The 27,809-nt window shown below is 43.0% G+C and overlaps 3 protein-coding genes across 5 annotated transcripts in view; all 3 read right to left on the reverse strand.

Annotated features, from left to right (window-relative positions):
• wnk4b (WNK lysine deficient protein kinase 4b) overlaps positions 1–18,579 on the reverse strand; it is a 76,217-nt gene extending 57,638 nt beyond the window's left edge. For all 3 annotated transcript variants that reach the window (XM_042708679.1, XM_042708680.1, XM_031575293.2), the window contains exon 1: positions 16,228–18,579. In XM_042708679.1, coding sequence (XP_042564613.1) covers positions 16,228–16,848 — 621 coding nt within the window. In that variant the 5' untranslated portion in view covers positions 16,849–18,579. The remainder of the gene's footprint in view (positions 1–16,227) is intronic.
• Positions 18,580–22,543: 3,964 nt separating this feature from the next.
• Positions 22,544–23,979, reverse strand: LOC105912846 (cytochrome c oxidase assembly factor 3 homolog, mitochondrial). Its single transcript, XM_012841848.2, has 2 exons — positions 23,769–23,979; positions 22,544–23,118 (listed from the first exon to the last, which is right to left on the reverse strand). Exons 1-2 carry the CDS (start codon positions 23,938–23,940, stop codon positions 23,012–23,014), a joined length of 279 nt encoding a protein of 92 aa, XP_012697302.1. The 5' UTR covers positions 23,941–23,979; the 3' UTR covers positions 22,544–23,011.
• Positions 23,980–24,815: 836 nt separating this feature from the next.
• arhgap27l (Rho GTPase activating protein 27, like) overlaps positions 24,816–27,809 on the reverse strand; it is a 33,726-nt gene continuing 30,732 nt past the window's right edge. The window contains exons 16-18 of the mRNA XM_031575301.2: positions 27,204–27,338; positions 26,555–26,660; positions 24,816–26,236 (exon numbers count right to left, since the gene is read on the reverse strand). Coding sequence (XP_031431161.1) covers positions 26,059–26,236; positions 26,555–26,660; positions 27,204–27,338 — 419 coding nt within the window. The 3' untranslated portion in view covers positions 24,816–26,058. The remainder of the gene's footprint in view (positions 26,237–26,554; positions 26,661–27,203; positions 27,339–27,809) is intronic.

Below are 27,809 nucleotides of genomic sequence, written 5' to 3' on the forward strand. Positions count from 1 at the left end.
ACTAGCACTTAACACCAAGCACCAAGCCAGAAACCTAGGCGTCATACTTGACTCAGATCTCAATTTTGAAACCCATATCAAAAATATAATTAAAACATCTTTTTATCACTTAAGAAACATTGCTAAGGTGCAACCGTTTCTCGCTCAGGCTGACACCGAAAGACTGATGCACGCGTTTATCACGAGCAGGCTAGACTACTGTAACTCGCTTTTGTCTGGTCTACCAAAAAAAGCCATTAGTCAACTACAAACAATACAGAATGCAGCAGCGCGAGTCCTCACTAAAACAAGACGGAGAGCGCACATCACACCAGTATTAAAATCACTGCACTGGCTACCTGTTAGTTTTAGAATAGATTTCAAGGTTCTCCTACTAGTCTATAAATCACTCCATAGTCATGCACCTGAATATATAACAGACATGCTCTCAAGGTACACACCCAGTAGATCCCTGAGGTCCTCCGGCACTGAACTTCTAACAGTTCCAAAAGCCAGGACAAAGAGACATGGGGAAGCAGCTTTTAGTTTCTATGCCCCCAACCTTTGGAACACTCTGCCAGAATACCTAAGAATGGCCGAAACGGTTGAAACCTTTAAACATGCACTTAAGACATACCTCTTTGATCTCGCTTATCACTCACTGTAAAATGTATTTAACATTTATGGAACATTTATTTATTTACTTATTTCTGTCTCTTTTCAAGTATTTGTACCCCCCCCCCCCCCAGCAGCTGTCTCTTAGTTTGACGATAACTGTGCTGAGCAGTCCTTTATGGTGCCAGTGCGGTTAGTACGTAATTTCCTGTTCATTTATCTCTGGCAAAATCTGTGTCTTTTTATAAGTGTTTTGTAACTTGTAAAATGTATTTATTTAACATTAATGTAACATTTATTTATTTATTTACTTATCTGTGTCTCTTTACAAGTGTTTGTAACCCCCCCCCCCCCAGCAGCTTAGTTTGACGATGACCGTGCTGAGTAGTCCTTTACGGTGCCAGTGCGGTTAGTACGTTTATTTTATTTTATTCATTTATCTCTTGAAAATCTGTGTTTTTTTTTTTTTTTTTTTACAAGTGTTTGTAAACCCCCCCCCCCCCTTTTCTTTCCTACTGTGAGGCGCATTGTGTTACTTCCTTGTATGAAATGCGCCGTACAAATAAAGTTTGATTTGATTTGATTTGATTTGATTTATTTGTGTAATGTGATTGCTGAAAGTCAGAGAAAAAGGTTAATGTGTTTAAAATCTGCTCTTGACTCAGTTGTGCAGTTTTCCTAACAATGAAATGATAATGGATATGCCAACACAGCAAAGAAGAAAATGGAAGAGGAGGAAGAACCTCTCCAGTATCTCAAATGTACAAATTTACACACATAATAATCAATGAAAAGCTGAACTGTCTAACACAAATCTATCACAGTAAACAGATATAGCTTGTGGACATTCAAAACACAGAGAGCAACTAGATTGGAAAACCTAGCAGAAGCAAGAACCCTTACACAAAACATCACACAGTAACTTAAAATTAATATGAGAAATGAATTCAGTGCTCCCTTCAATGACTGTGTCCTTTAACTGTAGGGTCTGAGCGCTAGAGACCTGTGAGAATGCAGACGAATGGGCAGAACTCATGGTGGTGATGGTTAGGGAGCTTCAACGCTTTGGTTGAGTGGTAGTCAGCCATTTTAATTTGGCATCACTCCCTAGGAGACTTGTTTACTGGCCATTCACAATGACTGCTTAGATGTGCATGCTGCCACAAAAACAACCATTTAATAGACTTTGCCATCCTGACATATTACTGTTATCCAATAATGATGGGGTAATAAAACTCCCACATACATTCTCACACTGGGAGTATGTGAAAACAATTTACACCACGAACTACATGTACTTCAGGATAATCTGTACAGATTATCCTGAAGTACAAATTGTTTTCACATACTCCCAGTGTGAGAACTGTTTGTACCAACATGTACCTATGGGTCACGTACGCCCCGTCACAAGCAAGTCAAACGCAACTGCCTCAGAGTAAGTGCCAGATGAGTCAGCTTTGTAGTCAGTCTAAGGGTGGATTTGCCAGCCCCAACAGGAAGTTTGAGGTAGCATGGCCGTCACCCATCTGGCACCCAACTGCTGTGCTTCACATCTACTGAAGCAGAGAACACAGCGACAGCTATACACTGGCTTTGTTGTCTGCCTGAAGGGTTGGCAGGACAGCCAGCCAGAGGGCTTTCACTAAAGCACGAGTTACACAACAGCTGGTATACTGGTGCCGATGCAACAGATGTGTCCTAAATGGACGTGTCGCAAACCTTAAGGGTGGGGGCTGAGTTTGGCTCATCTTGACTCATCTTGAATCATCATGCTTCTGCAGAAGTCGTAGGAGCCAGGGTACCAGGCAATACAGGTGGAAGGTATAAAACACACGTTGACTATGCCGACTGTACTGTGGTGAATGGATTAAGAGAAGTGCTGTAATGAAAGCTATGCCTAAAAAAAAAGCAAGGGGTGACACTGGGTTACAAATATAACTTTGATGGACATGGGCAACAGCAGAGCATGCCTATGCATTGACTACTTTGGCTGAGCGGGGCTTTAAACTAGTCCTGAAAACCCAGCATCAGAGCCAACATTCCATACCTTTCTGGGGGGGAGGCTGCTGTCGTGCATGACGTGTTGCATTGTGCCAAGGTGCCATTTAGGGGCGTATAAAAATATTGTATCAAATAATCGCTTTTTTAAGTTTGTCCAATTCGCTACCACTCTCCAAAATTTCTGGATCAAACTATCAGAACCATTTTTCTGGCATTTTTTTTTTTGGCAATGGTTAAATATTGTTATATAACTGTGATATTAAAGAAAATCCAATTACGACCAGTCCTCTCAATTCCTTTCGATATCGAAATAGGAATCGAATCAAATCGGATTGAATCAAATTGTTATCTTGTGAATCGAATCAAATCGAATCAGGGCACCTGTGCCAATACCCAGTCATGCTACCAGCTATTCCTGAGAACACATCCCTGTATTTCCTAATGTTACAATAATAAGATGTCTCATTTCCTTGTGTATCATTGCATATCTCATGCCTCTTGACACATCACTGACAGAATATGTAAATCACAGCACACTCAGTCATGTTGCGCTGAGTGGGCCTTTCCTTGACTTCAGCACATTCATTGAGGAAGCTGAAAAGCTGAAAAAGGGAAATAGTTCTGACAGTTGGCACTGTAACAGGTCACCCACAGGACACCTGTGTATCAAGACGCAACAGTTAGTCGCCTATGTGCTCTATTGCACATATTACAAACTCCTTTCACTACTGTCCAAAGATGACCTGTGTCAAGATCCAAATTTGATCACACGTCACGATTTACAATCTGGGATAAAGAGCCAACTAGTTTGCACACAGTTCAAGGATTGGAATGGAAATAAGTCACCTTCTGGCTGAAAAGCAATCTTCTCTCCACACTCTTGCGATTAACTGGTTGATACAGAGATACAGAGGTCAACCTCCTTTTATCTCCTTGAAAAGACTTAATGGTGTCAGTTAAATGAAACCAGACCGTTTGTACACATGTAGACATACAGACAGCTAACCAGCCAGAAAACACAGACGGAGGTTGCCATAGAGACAGAGAGACGAACACTGCTATTAGTCTGGTTCCTGAATCTTGAACCTAACCTTTCACCCTTACCATACAATTCACGGGAAAGACACCTTACATTACAAGTTCACAACTTAACAAAAAAAAACTTTTATAGTACATTTCTTTTGTTTGGAAAAAAAGAAAACTTTATTTGTACTGTGTTTAACCTTCACCGCTTTGTGACTGCATATTCGGCTGTAAAACTGCACTGTACATTTCCAATAACATGCAGATTGAAACTTGTAAATGTAAACTACGTCCACCGAGCACCTCTACGACATTGCTCAATCATTTGACATTTGACATTTGACCTGCTAGGCTCAACGGGAGCTCTGGATGCCAAGCGGGTTCAGATAGCACTGGTAATTGAGCCATTGAACTCCAGCCATCCCAGCAGTGGGGAATGGTAGCCCAACGGCCTCGGCAATTGGGCCAAGGCCAACCCAGTCAAATGTTTTGTGACGCTGAAGTTGCCTGTTTTCAGCTGGACAGGTAATTTAGCCTGCCAATCTAAATGCAATTAGTTGTTTGATAGCTTTAGTTAGTACATGACCATAGTTACCAAGTAACACAAGTAACCTTTTTCCTCCTACACGCTTGGAGAGGGAGGGGTGAGGGTGGCATATTCAGTTGGTTGCAATCTGTATCAGCAGCTGCAATCAGCTATAAATATTTCAGCTATTCCAAGCTATGACTGGACTGTAAGGGAAAAAGGGCAGGTCAGGACAGATGTCTGGAACATGAATATGCACAAATAATGCATCTAGTCCTGCCTCTTTAAAGCTGGTGACCTTCACTAAATAGTCTGTGTGAATCCCAAATTGGATTGAAGTGAATGCAACAGTGAGCAAATACATCACCTGTGTCCCGTGTCACTAGAGACATGGATGCAGTTTGTCCTCGACCGAGGTGAAATTAACTACCAAAAGCACCATTACAAAGGGGCCAAAAACTATTTACAATCTTTAGGAAAATGAACATGAAAGATGTCTGAAGACTTTATATAAAAATACACACATAGACGCTATTTCTGAATAAAGTAAACAGAACAGATAAGACACCAAGAGAGAAAGAGAGAGAGACTGGGGATTGGCAGACAGATAAAAACAATGTTAAAGACAGAATAAGGAGTGACATGCATTGTCCATGATAATCTGGTTTAATTACATGTCTTTTAGATTACAGTTGCACCCACCTACAGCACTGGGGTGTTTTGCATTGTTGAATAGCTTCCAGTCCCACCACAGACAGTTGCGTTACTGCTCATTCTCAAAATCAGTGGTGGAAAACTGAAAATAAGCCCCTCTCCCACATAGACACACCCCAGACGGTCTGAGTATACACACACACACACACAAAGAGAGAGAGGGAGAGAGAGAAAGACAAACACACCCCACACTTTTACACACAAGGGTATATGGACACACACACACACACACACACACACACACACACACACACACACGACACAAAGCTGAATACCCCGAGGTGAACTATAGTTCCACGTCTAGCACTAACCTATACTTTTGTCTGCTTGGCTGACTGCAGACAATACATGTGCACATCCACCCATCACCAGTCAGGGAAACATTATACTAAACTATACTTCTGAGGGGGGCCTGTAGAGGCATGTGGAGATCCATCTTCAAAGCTAACATTTGACTATGTCTCTGACGTCATACATATTGAATTTACCATGGAACAGAATAAATTGGATTCCATGGAAAACATACTTGTAACCGTGTTTTTCTAAATGTTTCACGTGTATTTTACCACGGAACTGAAAAAGGCGCTCGTCTTGTCTTGTGAGTTGGGGTTCAGATTTCAAGATACAGAGCTCTGTTTTTCCCTAGATTGAAGGGCCTGCATACATTAACCATTTCATTTGAAAAGCTCTATAAAAATGTTCCATTGTTCATTTAGAATTACACCATTGTTGCAGACCTAGAGACAATTTTCTTTTTTGATTTCAACAAGAACCCCTACATGCTGCATCTTCAGGTACGAGATGAAAAATGTGAACCCACTGGAAAAATAAACTGTCTTGTGAGATAGACTTCGATCTAATAACTGTAGGATATCAGTTGGAATGGATTAGGAAAACAAAGCTGGATATTGTAGCCTTCTGCCATCTCTGTCTAGCACCATCTTATTCCACCAGACAATGAGTCAACATCAACATCTAATAATGTCAACTCTATGTGTGCAGACTATAGGCGTTCCAGAAAACATCTCACCTCAGCGCAAAAAGTCCAGAACAGGAGAAATTATTCTTGAACGGAGACGTGTGACTTGATGTGATTATGTTATGGGTGCCACAGGGTTGCTTTTCAGCCCGTCGCAATTATCAGCAAACAATGCCTCATATATCCAACACTAATGATGCAGGAAACTGGCCTCGCCTGGTCAGGTTTGTGAGCACACTGGGGTTACACAAGGTGAGACTCGAGTGCTTTAAACAGACCAGCACACTCACAGAATGTTCAGGATGACTTATGAGAATATCTCAGGCTTGCTCCACTATTGTGTATCTTTGCCCAAACTCTATCTTGTTGGAAGTTTCTGATCCTGACTAAAAGTGTTTTAACCTTTGACACAGCCTCCATATAAATCAAACTACAACACCATCTATCCTGAGGAGGATAATGACTTTAAGGCACCCATTACAAAGCAAAAGGCATTGCAACAAACCTACAAATGTAATGTAATCATATTCTTTTATGAGCAAAATGAAATATATTGATACAATAACAAAGACATCTAGAAAGTGAGTCTGGAGATTGAGACAACTCTATATGTATATATATTAATCTTAATATTTCCAAAAACTCTAAATTCTACAGATGAAGAGACAGTTCTGGCTGAATTCTGGTATTCTCCCTTTTTGATGAGCATCTTAGATAATATATTTTTGCCACAACATGTTCTACAACCTACAATACAGGCTGGCAATACTGTCATTAAAGATGCAGTCCACAATTCGCTTCCATGAAAGGCTGTTGATATTTGAGCTCAACAGCCAATTAAATGACACCCCTCCATTCTGTGTTCCTGAAGCACAGTGTTGATTAGCTGCTATTGTTTATGGCTCGGTCCATGCCACTATGCTTGTTTTCTACTTACAGGGCCAGGGCACTGGAGTTTTTTGGAGCGCAAACACTGAACACTGAACTGAACACTGAAAGCTGAGGACCATGAGGAGCAAGTCCTTGAATTTTACAAAAAAGTGCATGGGATTCAAATCATGGACTGTACCTTTAAATTAATCTTAGAGAAGAGACAACATGTCGAGACAATGTGTTGTTTTAATGGTTTGAGTCTGGTTCTGCCAGTTTAACTCTTGCTGAGGCAAGAGGCCGTGGGTGGACACCACTTGTTAAAATATATATTAAAAAAAAACAAAAAAAAAACAGATAAATCTCCTTGTAAAAGCACAGCAGACATCTTGTAATCCAAAACCTTTGTGTTTGTATTTCATTACACCCGCTGAAGAAATGCTCTTTTTGAAAGGATAAAGGTTATCTAGAGAACATTTTCAGAACAAATGATTGAGAAGGGGTTGTCACCTCTTAAAACTGACCTAATACTACTGGCAGAAGAGGCTCCTCTGTCAAAGGCAGGCTGCAGAACCCAAATAGGGTCCTAGATTAGAGCCTTCTGGACTGTCAGTGCAGTTCCGCAGAGGACCATTTCCCTCAGCTGAGTGGTAACAAAGAGGATCATGGTCTTTGCTATGTACATCCTATAGGGCCTACTACAGGTGAGACTACAGGTGAGACTCTGGGGTTCCTGGTGTTGTGCCTTAATTGTCAGCCTTGTGAGCCCACTTAATAATAATAATAATAATAATAATAATAATAATAAAACTTTATTTATATAGCACCTTTCATGCAAAAGAATGCAGCTCAAAGTGCTTTACTTATGACATGACTATGACATCACTAGCCCTTACACAGACACAGATGTGCGCACTTGGGTCACGTACACGTTTTCAGTGTGTTCACTAAGACAAAGACCTAAGGCGCCGGTAAGGTGTTGTCTTACACAAATAAAACCTACAGCAAGAGAAAAGAACCGCATAGTTGTAGTGTCTCAGAGAACACACCCGAGTTACATTATGAAACAGATATGACTGATCGGACGTCTGCATGCCTTTCTTTCTACACCTCAAAATCGACCGTCACTCTCTCTGATGGTTTAAGTCAGACATCATAGGGATCTAGCACGATGTTCAAAGGGCATCCCATCGATAACAGGCACACACACACACACACACACACAGATACACACACACACACAGATACACACACACACACACAACGAGAGGGAATATAAACTGTTCTCGAGTATCATGGTGACTTATTAAAAGCTGGAGGCAATAAAAATGAGTTGATTGGTTGGGCTAACTGATGGGGAACGTTGCGTGGTTGCAAGTTGGGGAAGGTATCATGTGACAGGAGCCCTATCCCAGGCAGCCATCCAGCAGCTGACCCTGGCATGGACTCTGCCAGGCTCTGGCCTGCGGTGGGCAGACGTGTGTTGCAGGTGACAGGTGACTGGTAATCAGTTGGAGCACTAAGTCCAGTGCTAGCATTGTTAGCATAACGCACTGTCCTTTCTTCTGAAGGAATGTTTGCAACGCTGAATGGCTATACAGTTTTTTCCATGCGTCTCAAATAATGACTTAGTTTGCACCGGATCTCAATTTCCTTTACTTCAACATGGCACCCCTTTCAATGAAAGGATGTAAATATTTATAAAGGGCTTCAGTTGGCCAGACTAGCTGCATTGTCCTCATGTCAGCAGTATCCATTTCATCATGTCTGCAAGTGGTCAAAGCTATCATTCAAACTACAGGCACTTCTATTAGGTGCTGAAAACCAAGCCTGTTACTTTCCTATGAGAGCAAAAACAGCATAGCTTCCAACAGAAAAAAAAAGTGACATAAGACCTGTCGCTGTGAAACCATTTTTTTTTTTCATTTTGAAGTTTGGCATACTTAGTGAAAGTGAGTGAGTCCAGCTCTTTCTCACTTTAAAAAGGAGTGGGTGGAAACTCCATGTGGTGTCCTGAGAGGGCCTTTCAAACAATCTCAAACGAAGTACCAGAGAACAAGTCGACCAGAGTGACGCATCAGTCAGGTTGGCGGACCACCGTAACTAAGACAGTGTCTACGGTCTATCACACAACTATGTGAATCCTCTTTAGTAGGCTACTTTATTTACAAAGAGGCAATCAAAAAATCTGCAGCTATTTTTTGTCTCTCTTTCTTTTTTAAATGTCTGTTTGACGACAAACAAAAGTTAAAGATTGGGTTTGAAATGAATCTTTCCTCAAGAAAAAAATCCACAACATTAAGGTTTTAAGATATTTAGCTTTCGGTTTGAAACAAGAGGCGAACAGATTTTACCTTCCACAGAAACCTTGCACAGCTTGCCTACACTCAGTGCTTTCAGATGTCATTACATTTATATTTTTTCATTAAAGATTCATTTCATTAATATCCAAAGTGACCTTGAGTGCAAGTTATAGTTTACCAGTGTACATGCTTTAGGGGAATCAAACCCATGTCCCTGGTCCTGTAAGCACCTTACTCTACCCGCTAAGTTACAGAAGACCATCCAAAAATGCTCAGTACAGACTGATCACTCACCCGTGGGCCCTTGTTTTGTGTGAACTTTGTTTATCGGTTTCAAAGACAACCAAAGAGGGAAAGTGGGACAAAGAATACACAGCAACTCAAACTCTTACCCTCTGTGTGTGGGACATATCTGGGGAGTGTAGACCCAAAGGATACACAGCAACTCAAACTCTTACCCTCTGTGTGTGGGACATATCTGGGGAGTGTAGACCCAAAGGATACACAGCAACTCAAACTCTTACCCTCTGTGTGTGGGACATATCTGGGGAGTGTAGACCCAAAGGATACACAGCAACTCAAACTCTTACCCTCTGTGTAAGGGACATATATGGGGAGTCTCGACCCAAAGGATGCTCAAACTCTTCACTGTGCAGTGAAGTGGGAAATCCTTTCATGCTCAGTATATGTGTCAAAGCTTCCCACTTGTTTTTACATAAGAGTTCAACTTTGTGTGAGTGGTTGATTTTGTGAGTTTGCTTGATGATAAATGTTGACACCAACACAAAAAGACAGACTGAGCGTGTATCATGCGAAAACCCTTAATTTCATTGATGGGCAGCTGGCAACGAGCAACGTCCGCTAAAGCTAATTTAATAACTTGGCAAAATCATTTTGCTAAATTAACACCATGAGCAAGGTCCTGAGCGTAAACAGGCGTGGGTCAACGCAATGCTCCCACGCGCCACACAATAGCTTTAGTTTCACACTTTAGTTCTTTTCCCCCTCAGTAAAGCTTCACATGTGTTCATGCATTTGTTGAATTTTGCTTGGTAAAGATTTAACAGTGAAGTATCATTAAGCACCTCAGGCTATGGGGCAAACCCTCCTATGAACTTATGGCATGGGAACAGGTCAAGAGATCTCTTTCGCTGAAACAGTCTGAGGGGCAGTTTCCCAGTATTCCCACTAGTTTGGAACCATTAGCAGAGAGAAGCAAAACAAAACAGAGAGGTCCCCATCAACAGGAAATGTTATTAGGCGTAATTTCTAAAAATAGGATTTGCTCAAGGGATATCTTGAACCTTGGTTCTACATCCAATAATATCTGTCACAAACACAGCAAGGCACTTATAAACACATACTCTCTCTCTCTCTCTCTCTCTCATTCATGAATGCACACACACACACACACACACACACACACACACACACACACACACACACACACACACACACACACAGGACACACTGGATTGACCTCTCCTGCCCGAGGCCTGGGCCTGTGAGACCAACTCTTCCACTGTGTCCATGGCTGCCCCCTGACGGTCATGTGACCCTAGTGCCAACCACGGATCCCCTCACCACCTACAACCCCCCACAGGGTGTAAGGTGTCAGTTCATCCGCACTCTCGCTCACTCTTGCTCTCACTCTCCACGTGGCCTCATAAATTTCCCACCACAGGGAGTCATGATACGTGTTTGCTGGCACAGAGTGGCATTTACACCATCAAAGACCAGAGGGAGAGAGAGAGACACACACACACACACACACACACACACAGACACACAAACAAACCTCTCATACTCTCACATAAAACACTACACTCACCCCCTCTATCTATCTATCTATCTATCTATCAATCTATCTATCTCTCACACACACGAATGCACAAACATTACTCATACCCTCACATAAAAAACAACACTCACTCACTCTCTCTATCTATCTGTCGCTCTCTCTCACTGTCTCTCTCTCTCACACACACACACACACTCCATTCAGGCAGAAAGCCAATATGTGATGGCAGCATATGAGGACATTTCCCAGCATTTGTTCCACAGCCTTGGAGTCTAACTTTAAACTAGCAAGGGTGCCATTCCAGGAATGAATCTGGAACAAATGTATTGTATGGTGCGAAAGTGATCATTTGTAGTGTATTTAGTGATTGTCAAACCTTCACAATTCAGTTATTTAAGATGTTATGAAATGTCTTGATATACTGATCTGAGACAATTTTAAGAAAGGACCTTGAGTGTTGTGAGTGATGTGAAAGTGACTGTGTAAGAGGATTGGAGATTGGCTGGTGTGTTCGCCCCCAACACTCTCACGGTCGCCATCCTATTCTCACACTCATGTTCATCTCAGTTTCACAGAGGCCATCTAACTCTCACACTCATCTCACTCTCACATTCATCTCACTCTCGTCTCACTCTCACATTCATCTCACTCCCGTCTCATTCTCACGCTCATCCCCACCTTTTGTTGGTGGTAAAAAATGCCATCTGTTGTTGTCTTCCACTCATGTCACGTTTAACCAATAAGTGTCAACCATCACTGCAAGCACCACCCAGCCACCTCAACCATCACTGCAAGCACCACCCAGCCACCTCAACCATCACTGCAAGCACCACCCAGCCACCTCAACCATCACTGCAAGCACCACCCAGCCACCTCAAACATCACTGCAAGCACCACCCAGCCACCTCAACCATCACTGCAAGCACCACCCAGCCACCTCAACCATCACTGCAAGCACCACCCAGCCATCACTGCAAGCACCACCCAGCCACCTCAACCATCACTGCAAGCACCACCCAGCCATCACTGCAAGCACCACCCAGCCATCACTGCAAGCACCACCCAGCCACCTCAACCATCACTGCAAGCACCACCTCAACCATCACTGCAAGCACCACCCAGCCACCTCGACCATCACTGCAAGCACCACCCAGCCACCTCGACCATCACTGCAAGCACCACCCAGCCACCTCAACCATCACTGCAAGCACCACCCAGCCACCTCAAACATCACTGCAAGCACCACCCAGCCACCTCAACCATCACTGCAAGCACCACCCAGCCATCACTGCAAGCACCACCCAGCCACCTCAACCATCACTGCAAGCACCACCCAGCCACCTCAACCATCACTGCAAGCACCACCCAGCCACCTCAACCATCACTGCAAGCACCACCCAGCCACCTCAACCATCACTGCAAGCACCACCCAGCCACCTCAACCATCACTGCAAGCACCACCCAGCCACCTCAAACATCACTGCAAGAACGTACCCCAAGGAAGTACTCATTTCACCCCTGAAAACGGCCCAGAAAGAGGTCTTGCAGGGGCAGGTCCTGCAGTGGAGAACCGCTCGGAGGCGCCGGCCCCTGTAAAATGCCCCGCGAGTTCCTGCAGTGGAAAAGTGCCTAACCTCACAGAGGCCTCCCAGGGTTCATGCATGGAAGGGCTTTATGTTGTGATGTCATCCCCGTGAAGACTGAATCAGCCTTATCTCTGATCCCTTTGCACACGTCACAGGAATAAACAGAGGCTTCGAAGAGCCGGAGGCCCCCGCATCAATCCCATCAGGCCCTCTATGAGCCCTGGGAGGTGCATTTGTCTCACTTACACGTGGACGTCAGCCTTTTTACACTGTAGTGGTGGTGGAGGTGGTGGAGGGAGAGAGGGAGGGATATTAAATAGCCACTGTTGTCATGGTAGCCCTTTCTTCCAGATCCCTTGGTGATTTATCGGGGGGAATTAAATGGCGAAGGGTATTGTCAGGGTAAAATAAATGTTCCTGTTCTGAAGAGGATTAACTCTCAGAGGCGTGCACAAGGGCATGACCCGACGTGGAAAAGGTTGACGGAAAATGACCTGCCAGCAAAAATCTATGCTAGCTGAATGTGTTGCTAGGATAAAATCATGTGGGCAAAACAGTCTCAGAGGAGGGGGGGTAGTAAGGTACATACATTCTACGCTGTTACACAAAGGGGTCTATTCGGGGACAAAACATGTGTCAAGGAAGCCACGAGAAGAGCAGCAACTCTTGGCGCCAGTGTCACTGAAGTGTTTGTGACGTTGGCTAGGTTTGTGTTCATCCGTCTTCAGGCTGTCTTTTTGCTGTTCCCTTTGACACCACGGTAACTGGAAATAGCAGACCCACTCTCCCTCCAAAAAAAAAAAGAATTCTTCACTAGTGTTGAGCTTCTAAATGGATTAGTAGTAACTACAGTCCTGCTCTGTTGTATTCTGGGCCAGATTTATTTCCACTGTCAGTTTCTATCTAGGATGTTGCAGAAAGTAAAAGCCTAAAAAAGTAAATGTATAAGAGCAGCAAGAACAGACGTGATCAACAGCAGCAAGAGGGAATACTTCGGCAGGCATACTGACAGTAACCACTCAACAGGTCTGCGCCACCCATAACCTCATACAGCCGTGCTCAACTACTCCTGACAGATTATTTACATCTCTGACCTTTCACCCCTCGGTTCCCACTTGCAAGGCTCCTTTTAGAAGCACCGTTCTTCTACGCCTGCTCTTCCCATCGGCACCCTCTGCCCCCCCGCCCCCCTCCCCCCCTCGAGGTATCGCTCGTCAGAGGCGGGTGTTGGTGGTGCAGGATAATGTTACGTGTCTGCTCAGCACCAGGTCCCATACCTGACCTTACTGCAGGGAGCCATCAGCACAGTCCAGCCTGCTGGAGGATAATTAAAAAGGACGGCCCAGGAGTCAAAGGATTACGACACACAGAGAGAGGGGAAAACCGCAAGAGAGAGAGAGAGGGGGTATGGAAATGGATCCAACTACACAACCAAAAAATATCAATGAGGTTTTAGCAAGTCAGAGTAAAACACGGAGGACAGCACAGCCCATGTGTCATGCCAGACGAGCCCCTCAACCAAAGCTCAGGGGACGCAGACACAGAGGTTGACTGCAGACAGTCAGTCATGCTACTCTGTTCACTGCATCCTTCACTGACACAGACACTTGTTGGAAACTCAAACAGCCTGCTGTGTGCTGCCCTGTACTCCCACTAGCTTGCCTGCAGAGTGCCAAAAACGCCTAGCCTGACATTTCAGCTCGGCCTCCAAGATAACAGTTGATGTTTGACCGGATCGGGGCCAGACGAGGGCCAGATGTGCTCGAGAGTCACATGCTGTGTGTGTTTCCACAGTGTATGAGAAGAATGGAGAGGGAATGGTACTTGTATCTAGTGGCTCTTGTTCCGCAGCACGTGGTTTGGTGCATGCACTCTGGCATGGCCGGTTGTCAAAGAAAACAGAGATTAGAGAGGATAAGATGGGGGGGAGTGGATTTGGGGGGGTGGGGGGGGGGCATGTTGGCCGTGGCCCAGCTGACCACAGCTAAGGTCAGCCAGTGGGGGATTAGGCTGCTATCAAAACCACGCCGCCTGCCTTTCTTCGTTCCAACCTCCACTACCAGAGACAGGCAGGACAAGGTCACCTACATGTGCACCCTTTTGAGAAAAAATGGGAAGGAAAAAAAAGAGAGAGAAACTACCCTGTGGGTTGTTAACAGGGGATTTTTTTGGATTTTGTGGTTGCTGCCAAGACAGAAGCCTGAAGGCAGTATAAATGCAGGGAAACAAAGTCATTAACACTTGCACACATTCATTAGTAACAGGTTTGTGCCTTGTTTTCCTTGATTACAACGAATGCTCCAAAACCCTTATTGCTTTGACAGCGTGAAAAGTCCATGAGCTACACAGTCTACGCTCTCCTGACGGACTGTTAGACATGCATTTTTCTCTGGGCCTTGCTAACCTCCGCAGCTTTACTGACAGCATCTCACTGATGAATTCATGTCCACAGCCAAACGGCCACAGAATCATGAGGAAGAGACTGAGGAATCAATTCACCAACACTTGAGTCACAAGGCAGTCAGATAGAGTATTTACGACTTTGAGATAGCCTGTGTTTGGCATGTCTCTTCTCTGGCTCACTCATATAAGTGTTTCACAGTCATAAGCGGAGATCAAAGATACAAACACAAATTACTCTGAGGGAAAGTCCAAAAGGTGTTTTATGGAAAAGTGCTTCATGTGGGAACTGGAGAGTTGAGTTCGGGAGGGGTTAGGAAGGGTGTTGGGATACTGGAGGACTACAGGTGTTCTGGTCACAACAAGCTATTTGGTGGGGAACAAAAAGCTATTCAAACGCAGCACACCAGTGGGAGGTTTAACAGTGTTTAAAATGGCTGGGTGTTGTTCATGACTGTCCTGTCGGCCCTACTGTTGCTGCTGTCCGAGTCACACAGCTCAGATGCCCTGTAGATGTGGGCAATTAACAATAAAAGACAACATAAACAGAGCACTTCGGATCAGTGGCCTGTAGACACCACCTTTAGACGCCATTGTCTGTCTGTCATTGTCACCATTATCTAACCTACCAATCTTTTCAGTTGTTGGAAAATTATTAAAAGAGGTAGTGGCATCAGTGATGAGACACATTTTCAAATGTATAATTTATACAAACATATACAAATTTCATGGCCTTATATATTTTCTTTTAGATAAATATATTATTATTTTGCTTGATCTTTTCAGCAACTTCAGCTGCAATGGTTGACATTGTGTGTAATACTCTGCAGTCTGCTTTACTACACAAAGTACTTTTCCACTAAAGGACAACACAGATGTCTGTCTGTATACAGCCTAATACGTTCATTTTTGGTTGATAGCCTAAAATGTACTTGTTCTTTCAATTTGAGAGCCATTTAGAAATAATTAAAACCTAAGAACTAATCTCTTGCATCAACCTTATTCAGTCTAAATATTAAGACCTCTAGGCTAATCAGTGAGATTTGAACTGACCAAAATGCTATGCTAGCCAAGTTTACTAATCTCCACTGCTTATCAGTGAAACAGTTTTCATTGACTGCCAAAACAAAATGATGAACTGATAAGTGTTTGTTTACCCTCAAGTAGCCTATTAAGCCTAAATAGAGCTATTCTTAATAACTAGTTGCCCGTTTTAAAAGACTTGCTAAGACATGCTAAGCAGTGGACATTTGAGTTATTCGGTCAAATTACCATAAGTGTCTCTTAATATGTTCCAAATATCGCCGTCTTTGGGATTAAGGCTTTTAAATGGTAGGCAGTTAGTGTTAAGTGTTCAGTTCAAAGTTGTAGGTAGAAGTGTGCAATTTGTTGTAGTAAACTAGTACAAGTATGCTTAATTCAAACCTTACCTGTAACTCGCACCAAGCCACTTCAACAGTTGTCTCAGTGTCTAGTCCTTTGTACACAGTCTTGAAAGAACCCCTCCCGATTTCAATGTTGAATTTGAGGAACCTGCCATCGGGTGAAGTGGCCACGGCTTTGGTCTCCACCTCATCTTTCTCCTCTTGTTCCCGATTGCTCTCGGACTGAGCGCTGGTCAAAACCACCTTCTTCTGTGCGGTCTCTTCCTCAGAGTCCGAGCTGACATCGAGCACGTTGGAGATGGGCTCCCCGACTTTCCAGACCCCTGGTGAAGATAGTGGGCTAGGGTCCTGGGTGGCCGGAGGTGAGCTCGTACTCGATGCAGGTGACTCCGTTACCGAGGAATCAGCCTTTTTCTCGTCTGTCGTACTTTCTGACAAGATGTTGTCAGCCGACCACGAGAGTGTCTTTGAAAGAGGGGCGACATAATCCTGAGCTTCCAGATCCATCGTGTGAATTTTATTCAACCTGTAAGCGTTTCGCCTCGAATTCGCAGAATGTCTTCTTCGCCTTGGTGGCATTCTGGCTGGAAAGCACGTATCGGCATCGAAACTCGTAGGTAATTTGGGGAAACCAAGTCCTGCCATGTCCACATCGGCCTGAGACATGGTCAGTCAATCAAGTTGCTCACCTCTGGCGTTGACAACAGGTGTCCCTTGGTCTGTTTTCGTCAGTTCAGATTTGTTCTACAGCACCAACAGGAGCAGAGCATGAGGACAGCTTATATTTCCAATGAGTGCAAATAAATAGCAAGAATAGACAAAAAAATACAATTTACGCACGATAAAGAAATAGTTGATGGACGTCTATAATAAACATAATCTCGTCCCCAGGCAAACCCACAGTGACTTTTAATAGTCTAAAACCACAGCGACAAAATAATATAGACGCTTCCCATACGAAAAAAGAGGTGACTATATTGCTACGTAAATAACACAATGACGGCGCAACGCGAAAAACACTGACGAAAGGATCTCTGAAGGTCGCGCAAATTTCTTCAGAGAAAGAAAAGTTCCCGGGATTGTCCAGAATGTTTAGTCTCCTTTTGACAATGCTTGGCGACGTCTGAACACGCACTGTCCGCTTACTCCACCGTTGTCTGTAGTTGATGGTACCTCTTCAGAACCCACAGCTAGATGTGGAAAGACGCTCACAGATTCAGTATCTCAATTGCGCACAGCTCTCCGTGTGCGTGTTCCTCTTGCTCCGCCCCTTAGAATCACCTTTCCACTTTATGTGTCATGAAGCACGGCACAGTCCTTACCTGTACAGTGAACCCTGTGTTTACCTCAGTACTTTACCCAATACCAGATGGTGACCTCTCGTTAGATGCTGTTTTAAAAAATAAAGTCTGCGCAACAGAATGTAATGAATAAGGCAAAATGAGAGAAACTTTATACGATTGCCTAAACTCATTAACTATTTTACAAATGAGCTCATAAATAATCTTCACGGACGTGTCTAGGAGATAACAGCATGACTTAAACTCTCCAGAATAAGATTATCTCCAGAATTCTCATGAACGTGACTCAGCAAATATCACCACATGTACTGTTTACTCCCAAAGAACACTAGAAGGAACGGTAAGCATTTATTTTCTGTGTTGGTTAAAGGAGGCGGCGTGTCATGGGACACTGAGTGGACGTGGACAGAATGAATTGTGATCTCTGATTATCTCTTCGGAACGGTACTGTAGAGAAGTCTGTGTTTGAAACTCCCTTTAATGTGCTTAGCGCTGATTGGCATGCTGCCACCTACTGTGCAGAATTCATAGTGTCTCAGTCTTCCAATCCTATAGGAGCGTGGCAGAGATATACACCAATCAGCCACAACATTAAAACCACTGACAGGTGAAGTGAATAACAATGAGTATCTTCTTACAGTGGCACCTGTATAATAGCTGAAATCTTTAATGCTGGCTATGATAGAAAGGTGTCTGAACACAGTGCATCGCGGCTTGATGCATACTGTATGTGGCTGTGTAGCCGTAGACCAGTAAGAGTGCCTATGCTGACCCTGTCCACCTCCGAAAGCGCCTACAATTGTTACGTGAGCGTCCGAACTGGACCCTGGAGCAATGGAAGAAGGTGGTCTGATCTGATGAATCACGTTTTCCTGTACAGCATGTGAACAGTTGGGTGTGTGTGCATTGGTGGGTGTTGGGCATTCATGTGGTTGTTACTTTAAAATGTACCACCTACCTAAACATCGTTGCAGACCACATACACCCCCTCACGGCAACAGTATTCCCTGGCAGTGGGCTCTTTCAGCAGGATCGTGTGCCATGACGCACTGCAAAAATGGTTCAGGAATGGTTTAAAGAACACGACAAAGAGTTCAGGGTGTTGACTTGGCCTGCAAATTCCCCAGATCTCAATCCAAACAAGCATCTGTGGGGTATGATCCATGGTGGCCCCCTTCACAATTTACAGGACTTTGAGGATCTGCTGCTAATGTCTTGTTGCCCGGATACCATAGGACACCTTCAGAGGTCTTGTGGAGTCCTAAGCCTTCACAGGTCAGAGCTATTTTTAGCGGCATGAGGAGGACCCTACAATATTAGGCTGTTGTTTTTAATGTTGTGGTTGATCGGTGTATACCTCAGACAGAAAGAGTGGGCCATTAGACTGCAAGTCAGGTCACAATGGCAACTTTATCGTTAAGAAAAAAGCAAATTTTACATGTCATTTAAAAAGAATGTCAGTCTTAATGTCAGTCTACAATTGTTTTCGTCTCCAGTGAGAGCTGGTGTTGAATTGCCACACACATGCAAACACATCTAAACCTAGTAGAGGCTTTCACCCAGCAGCAGTGACAATCCAGGTGACGGCTGAGGCGAAGACACTACAGTGGCGACGGCTGATTTGCAAAGTGACTTGGCTGACAGTAAACTTTGCAGGACTTTGTGAATTGGGAATGGGATTAACTCTTGACTGCTTAGACCAAGCATGAGACAATGTGTGTGGATTAGCCCCATCCCCCCTCAGGAACTGATGCCAGTCGTGCCTGCCAAACAGCCCAGTCTCAGCTCTTAATGAACCCAGGGCGTATGTGATGTGTGTACAGAGGTCACCCCGCAGACCTGGCGTAAACCCCTGACTCAGACCTAGCTGTACAGTAAACATGATTCCTGTTTATGGTTTTCCTCATGTTCCGTTGTATTTCAGAGTTGCTACATTGACTTGAGGATGAAAACCAAGGCATTGTTTGTCTTTAGCCAACATGCTAAGATGCATTTTTTGTCTTTCCCGTGTTGTCCTGTTAATCACTCTCTGCTACATGATAAATTGTACAGTTTGGAGCATAAACACTGGGTGTCCCTGTGTGAGAGTGTGTGTGTGTATGTATATGTGTCTGGATAGCTTGGGTCGAATATCCTGATATGGTGCTGGTGGGGTCAAGAGGCACCACCTGTTACAACACCATGGAGGCAGAGCTTGTAGTAATATAAGCATGCGTGTATGTGTGTGTGTGTGTGAGAGCGAGTGAGTGTGTTTAGGACTGAGTGAGTGTGTTGGTGTGTCTGTGTGGCTTATCAGTTTGAACACATTGCTTCTCAACGAGCCCCTGCACCTCGTGAGCGAGAGGACAAGCACAGAGTCCTAATCAGCCTCATTCCTTTGCAGAGTCATCTTTTCAGAGAAAGAGAGAAGGAGAGAGATGTGTGGGAGAGAGAGAGAGAGAGAGAGAGAGAGAGAGAGGGAGGGAATGAGGGGAGCTAGAGGGGGAAAGGAGAAAAAGAGAGTGAGGGAAATAAAGCAAGAGTGAGAGAGAAATAGGAAGAGAGAGGGGGAAACAGGGAGGTAGTGAGAGAGAGAGAGAGAGAGAGAGAGAGAGAGAGAGAGAGCTGAACTGGGTCACCAAGAAGACGTGCTAATCAGCTCTGGGTTTCCAGAGAATTACGTCTTCTTGCAACCTAGCTCTCAGTTATCTTGTGCGGCCTGACAGTATTCACACTGTGTGACTACATTAATCGAAGACTAAAGATTACATGGACTCAATCTGATCTCCATGAGGAAAGAGCACTTTAGCCAGCTAGCCAGCTTTATTTACCAAACAATGCTTAATCACAATTCATGAGATACCCGTGTCGTGATAGCCACATCAGAATACAGGGTATTCAGTTAGAAAAAACTGTAGATGTAATTGCTGCAAGACCTAGATAATTATAACAGAGCTTTGATGGGTGTGGGGAGAGGGGGTATCTGTAATTATAGTTATAATATTGCATTGGAGACTTATGGAGACATTACCCTTAAAAAAAACACCACTTTTTAAGCATATTGTTGCTCTCTCACTTCCAGCTCATTGTTTTGTTGCAGAACAAACCATGCCTGAATGGTGATTGTGTCGTAACTGTCACATATCAGAAACTTACAGTCAGTTGGGTACAATTCCACCCTGTTCCTAAACAAACACACCAGTTTCCCTAACATTTGAAGATCATAAAAAACAGACTGGTCATTAGCATTTGAAGTAGGACATATTCCTGTGTAAGATGTGACCATGGTCTGGACTCACCCCCTTTCTTACACACACACACACACACACACACACACACACACACACACACACCCCTGTTATTTCTATATGCCTGATTCTCATTGTGAAGATATTGTCTGTAAGCAGCAACTTAAAAGATCATAAACACAGATAGGTCATTAGCAGTTGAAGTAGGATGTAGTAGGTGTCCCAAAGTCAAAGTCCTGATCTCTGGTTAATGAGAGAAATAATGAGTGAAATAATGCCTTCAGGATGTAATGTCTGCTGTCTGTTTGAGAAAGGGCAGTTATTTGTGTAAACAAGAAAAGGACTAATCTCTGCTCTGCCTCTATGTTTGCAGTCAAACGGGTGTGGTGCAAGTCTATGGGGGTGTAATATTTGTGAAATTACGCTTTGGAATGTGTGTAAATGTACCTGGTCTCAGGTAAAGTTAGTTGTTACTTAAACCTATTATGCTTACGCAGACTTCACTGCAAGTTCATGCAAACTTTGTGCAGGGCATATGCTCACAGCAAAGAGGGCATCCATTATATTTTGGGAGAGTAAAAATAAACAGGGGGAAAGAGACACTTTTGTTGTTACAGGGGAGAAGCGCATATGAGTGAGCATATGTTGGTGACTCTGTGAACATGACTGCTTTAGGGGTAGATATCGTTGGATAACATGCAGAGTTTTTGCAGACATTAACTGTCTGTAGCTCTTAGTATGTGTGGGTATGGCATTACTAAAAGTACATATACCTTTCACATTACTATCTACATTACTATCTACTGTTAGCATTTGATATAAGTTTTATCTTGCATCTACATTTGTCCCTTGAAGTGATAAACATAGCTTTTAAATAGAAATTCAAGGTAATAATTCCAGGAACAAGTATATTTAAAGATGCAATGGAGACAACGGGCCAAAGATAGTAAAGATGCAATGGAGATAACGGGCCAAACAGCAGCTGGGTCTGGGCCTGATCTGTTCTGGACTCAACTTTATGGAGGGACGCAGAAAAATACGGCAATGTCACCACCTACTGGTTTAAAGCGGAACTTGCACATCGGGTGGCAATGGTTAGAAAAGTTGACTGTCCATCTTCTTGTTCAATATTTTTTTAAAGGTTACAAGTGAGACAGAAAGTAATGATAACATTAAGGGATATCTTCATAAGCACAGTAGCTATAAAATGTTACACCAAGCCCCTGTGTGCTTCATAACCTTGCATACATATCACTCCAAAGGCATTCAAAGAAAACATTAGGAGGGAACTTTTCCAAGCAACATTCTTATCAAATTTCTTTGAATGTGTCAATGTCAAGCTTGGGGCAAACCTGACAAGCCAAACCAAACGTAAAATTATAGTTTCTGCTTGCGTAAATGACAGAGACTGCAAGGAGGTTTGACTACGTCAAGACCTACCATAATTCATGGACAGTAAACAGTGGTCAAACTTTGGCAATCAAGATAGTGTTTTAGATAAAACAGTTTTTTACTGCCTGCTTCTCCTTCCATCGTCAAAAGTTTAGTTCCCAACCAGAGGTGTTAATCTCTTGAACTATTCCACTCCAAGTGTCTGGCCGGTTTCAAGTTTATGTCAGTGACTGCCACATACAGTCACCACCAATCACCTATACACATTCCCCTTTTGAAAGACAAGGCTTTGTGATCAGTAGGTTATTCTGTGAACAAAATTAATTTGGTTTCTCTGATTAAACAATGACATTTCTTATCCTCATGTTTTGGCGGAACATTGCTTTTTCCTTCATACAAATTCAATAGTCACTTATTCCTGCAGAATAATAACGCCAGGTATAAAATGATGAGGAGATGTACTCATATGACCACACTATATTAACCAACATCTGCCCCATTTATTTTGCAACACATTAACGAGCAGCCTATTTCTATGTCCTGGTGAACTGTGGAATAACAATGTATGGAACTGAACTTTGTCTGAAATTATGCCTTGAGTTTTCATTCAATAGTACCAAATGATATACAGCATACAGCAATATTGGCTGAGTGTACGACAAATATTTTATTACATTATGCCATCTTTATTTACATCATAACTTTAAATCATAAATAATGCTTTATGCAACAGTGTCATGTCTCAGGAAATGTATAGTGTAGGCCAACATTTTCCAAGGATATCCAAAGAAGCAATTTGTCAATTAATTTTCAAACCGTCACAAATGGTTTCGCTCTTAAGCCCAAGATGAATCAATAAAACACATCTATGAGACGAAAGTCTGTGAAACTGGAGTAAGTATGGTGTTGTTACGAGTTGGCCGATGTTCTGGGACCCTTCATTCTAAAGATCTTGGCTTCCTCATCAATGTCATCCATGATCTTCTCCTGCTTTACTGAGTAAATGGTGTAGGTGACTGGGGGAAACAACAGTCAAGGACCATACAGTCTATCATCAGACCAAATTAACTCCAAAGGCAAAACTGAACAAGTAAGCCTGAGCCTGCAGAAATAGAAGGCTAGGTAGCCTACATTGCTTGGGGTAGTCTAAGTTATGCAAAAACACAGGCAGCTTCCAGAAATATACTACTACAAGTTTGAAGAGTTCACTTGCATTGCATTTGTTTATTTATTTTAACCACTTGGCTGCAGGGCAGGTCAATTGACCCTGTAGGTGTGTGCAGTTGTGCAGACCTATGTAAGCCTACAGGTCTTCTTTAAACGAATAGTATGCCTAATACATCGATTAAGTCAAAATGTCACGTTATACAGAGGTGCAAAGTGCAATACATTCCGATGGACTACACTTCATAACTGAGGCTAGTCCGTTTGTGTCTAGTTTCATCCGTCTTTTGGGTCAACCTCTATATAGAGGTTACATGTTATAAGTTACATAACGATGCGCATTTCAGAACTGGACACGGTTACTGTAGGCCTAATTGGTTCGCGGTCGACAAAATTAGCAACATGGAAGAAACCATGCAGTCCAAGTCAACAACTGAAATGACTTTACAGTACAAACATATAACAGATACGGCCTGCTGTGATGAAACACCAGAAAGGATACACATGCCGACGACGAAAGCCCCAATCGTGAGTCCAGTGATAAGATTGCGGCCTCGAAGTTTCTGCGAATTATTTCTCCATTGTTGAAGTTCAAGTTTCCTTTTGATCAGGTTTTTCTGTGCTTGAGTCTTTGCTATTTCTCCCAAAACGTCTTCCGTACCTTTGTCCGCCATGACAGATCTGTAAAGTCATCCGGGAACTGTGCATTATACGTCATACTGTGAAAATCACGCCCATTGGAGGGAGGGGAGGGGTAGAAAATGTACGGAACCGTACAGTACTTGAATAAATGTTACTTTACACCACTGATAATTATAAAGCTTTTATTAGCATAAATTAAATTACATGGTTAGCTTATGCTACATTTTCTATATTAGCGTGCTGCAACCACAGCACAGCATGCTAACATTGAGGTTGTTTTCCAATCTACTGGGGTTTTTGACAATGCCAATGATTGTTATTATAAAATGTAGACCAAATGTAGGATACTAATATGCTACTAGTGATAGTGTTTGCCATAGCCTAGAAAAGGCAATACATCTCTTTCCTTATTCGATACCAAGAAGAAACGAATACATGTGTGCTTTATTATGTATCATGCAAGACTTGGCACAATAACGTTTAGGCATAGTGACAGCCTCTATCTCCCATTCGGTGGCAGTCACTTTTACCACTTTGTTTTCATCCAAAAAGGGGCGTGACTGCCCAAATGACTTCACGATGACATCATGTTGCTCTGGATTATTCACTGTAGTTTTGTTTTTTTACGTCAATACACAATATGTACAATATGTGTGAGGTAACTTTAACCAGTAGGTGGCGCTGTGGTACTTCTCTACAGGTGTAGGATTGTCATAGATCTATTACCGATTGGTAGACTTATTAGGCTGAGCAGAGAGAAACATTTTCTGCTTTTCCTTTTATAATTGTTTTATTTTCATTACCATGACTGAAACATGTTCTTCTATGTGAATGTCTGTGAAGATGTAGAGGTAGCCTTACAAACACGGACCTACAGTATATGACAAATGAAGACAGAAATCATAAGTTATACAAATTAAGTTCCTTTATTTAAAGAACCTTCACTGATAACGTATTTCCAGTTTTTATGTACACAGTTAAACTATTTTTAAACAAATCCTCTTTTGCCAGTTTGTTCTGATTTTATACTGCTTTGTATATAAACACCATCACTGACATACCAGCCAGCCTGTACAGTTACAGTCATATATTAGATGTCTCCATATCTTACAGCCCATAGCTTGCAGTTACAATTATAATATTGCTTTATTTATTGATTTCACCACCACTTTTCTAAAAAATTTCAGTAAAGAATTCCCATTCCCTTTCACAATAAAACAAAACAATCAAACATACAAATGTTAAGGCAGTGGAATGTTTTTTTTTCTGTTTTGCTCTACAGCTCTATAGGCTATACAGGTTAAGACCTTTTTCTGCCGAATACAGTATTGTGGCAAATCTGGACACCTGCAGGGACAAAGTGAGCAGCGCTATCCCTTTTGACATGAAACCAATACTTGTTGTATTTTGGCTAAGTGATCCATGCAGCCATACCCACACTGCGCAGTACATTCCCATTGCTGCACTGAGTCAACTCACTCATAGCACAAAAGGGAAGGATGATGACATTACAATGACTAGCTTTCCTGCAGGGAGCAGGTGGAAAAACCTCGGTCTTGACAGTTTTTTTTAGTTTTTACATCTGCAGTACCAACATGTCCAGAGAGCAACCAACTCCAGGTCAGATCAGGGCTGAACAGTCAGCTGCCATCCAGATGTACATTACCAACCACATCTCTGACACCACAGTCACAGGAGTCCACAAAAGGGCTAAAAGTGGTAGAGGAGGATTCGTGTCACATAAAAAAAGACACACACGCAACACATTAAGGCGTCATGTAGGTCCAGCAGAGTCAGCTTTCTCCCAGGGAGGCACTTTTCTTCCCACACGCCAGGGTCCTTCGTCACAGTTTACGTCCACCCCAACTCTGTGTCATGCCTGAGGCCCACAGTCAGTCAGTTTGTCCTCTTTCCTCTTTTCTCTCTATGGCACACTGTTCTTACGAGAGAAAGGGACACAGAGAGAGAGAGAGAGAGAGAGAGAGAGACAGACAGAAGGAGAGGTAGATGGATAGATATACAGACAGAGAGAGAGAGAGAGAGAGAGAGCGACAGCAGTAGTAGGCAGCAGAAGACTAGGGAGGGCTTTCAGTGAGTCTCATGAGGGTATTTGCTAGTGGTGAACCAGAGGGGGGAAAATCACCTAGGCCTCATCTGGGCTTGAACACCTCCTCAAACTCATTAAGGATGAGCTCCACGATCTGGTTCTGGAAGACCATGTTCACAGTGATGTTGCCCGTCTCCGTTTGGGGCCGCAGCAACGTGGGGCCAAACACAATGGCTGTGCTCTGGACTGACATTCGGTTTGCCTCACCATTTTCTATAACTCTGGAGAGGGGAGAAAAAAAGAGAGAGTGTGGTGTGTGTGTGAGAGCGAGAGCGAGAGACCAAGAAAGTGAAAAACAAAGAAGGAGGCATTAAGAGTGAACAGTTTTCAAATCTAACGGCTATATGCTTAGTCCATCCGGTTTCAATCAAACATGTTTTAAGACATGTTTTTCATGACACCTTTTCACCTTTTCAAGCTGTTCTACAATTTTGATACATTTTTACAATTAACCTATTAAAACTTGACTGTAGCCAAAAGACTATTGAGTCCAGACTCGGCCTCGGACAGAGAAGAGGATGGCAGCAGGGGGCGCTCACCTGAGCAGGTGTTTGAAGAGGACCTCCATGGTGTTGTGGTTGGGTAGAGGAAGAGAGCGCACCAGGTCCTGCATGTAAGAGACCTTCTGACTATAGTCACTGATTTCTGGAAAAGAGAAAAATAATCATGAATTCAAGATTAACTACTACTTAACTCGCACTTACAGTAGGTACATTCCTGCACTTTTTTAAATTTCTCATGTAAAATAGTATTTATTGTTACACTAGGTCTCTACTGCTCGTAGCTTGATTGTTCTCTCCTTGTTACGTTGCTTTGGATAAAAGTGTCTGCTAAATGACTAAATGTACATGTAAATGTAAATGTAAGACTTGAATTTAAGAGACAACAGGTGAACTTGTATGTTGGTGCAAATATAGTTGTCTTAATGGTGTCCCTGAAAAATAAAAGAACCATATCTGAGCTATATGTAGGGTGCTGAGATATGACCACGTTATGAACGGGTGTGCTTACTGTATGTGTGTGTGTGTATGTATGTGTGTTATTGTGTTTGTGAGTGGGGTGCTTATCCTGTGCGCATGTGCGTCCCCATATGTGGGTGTAAACATGTGACTGAATATGATTGTGAATATGTGTGTGTGTGTGTGTGTGTGTGTGTGTGTGTGGTTTTAAGTTAATGTGTGTACTGACTGATGGCAGCAATGAACTTTTCGAAGAAGCTGTAAGGGAAGAGGGGTTCAGGCAGCTCTCTGAGGAAGAGCTTCAGTGCTCCGGTGATGACGTGGATCTCCTCATACTGCCCGTCCTCCAGATCCAGATTCTCATCTGCACATAAACAGGAACAGGAAACACAAGCGTTAACAACAGAGACTGTGAGGATGAGAATACTGGACACAAATACATCGTCATTAGAGCCGCATTTGTTCAGAATTTTAAATCACTAATATGACGATTATGTTGTAAATGTGGACCAAGTAGTTGAATAGTGCACTAACTAACAATTGCTATTGATTACAGGTGTGATTCTCAAGGAACTGATATAGTAACCTGTCATATTGTTATATACAGTTGAGGTCAGAAGATTACCAAGAACTTACACTTTTAAAACTTAAAAAAATCACCGCTTCAGAGACTTCATGTTAACATAAATGTCTTTTGGCAAGTCACTTAGGATATCACATTTTTTCAGAACAAAAGTAATTTTCCTACAGTTGATCAGAGACAGATTTATTTCGCTTTTATTTCCGCAATATCAGAATTCCTGGCGAGCAATTTCCAAACTTTTGAAGGTACCAC

The sequence above is a fragment of the Clupea harengus genome, chromosome 1, assembly GCF_900700415.2.
Source record: "Clupea harengus chromosome 1, Ch_v2.0.2, whole genome shotgun sequence".
Classification (NCBI taxonomy): Eukaryota; Metazoa; Chordata; class Actinopteri; order Clupeiformes; family Clupeidae; genus Clupea; species Clupea harengus.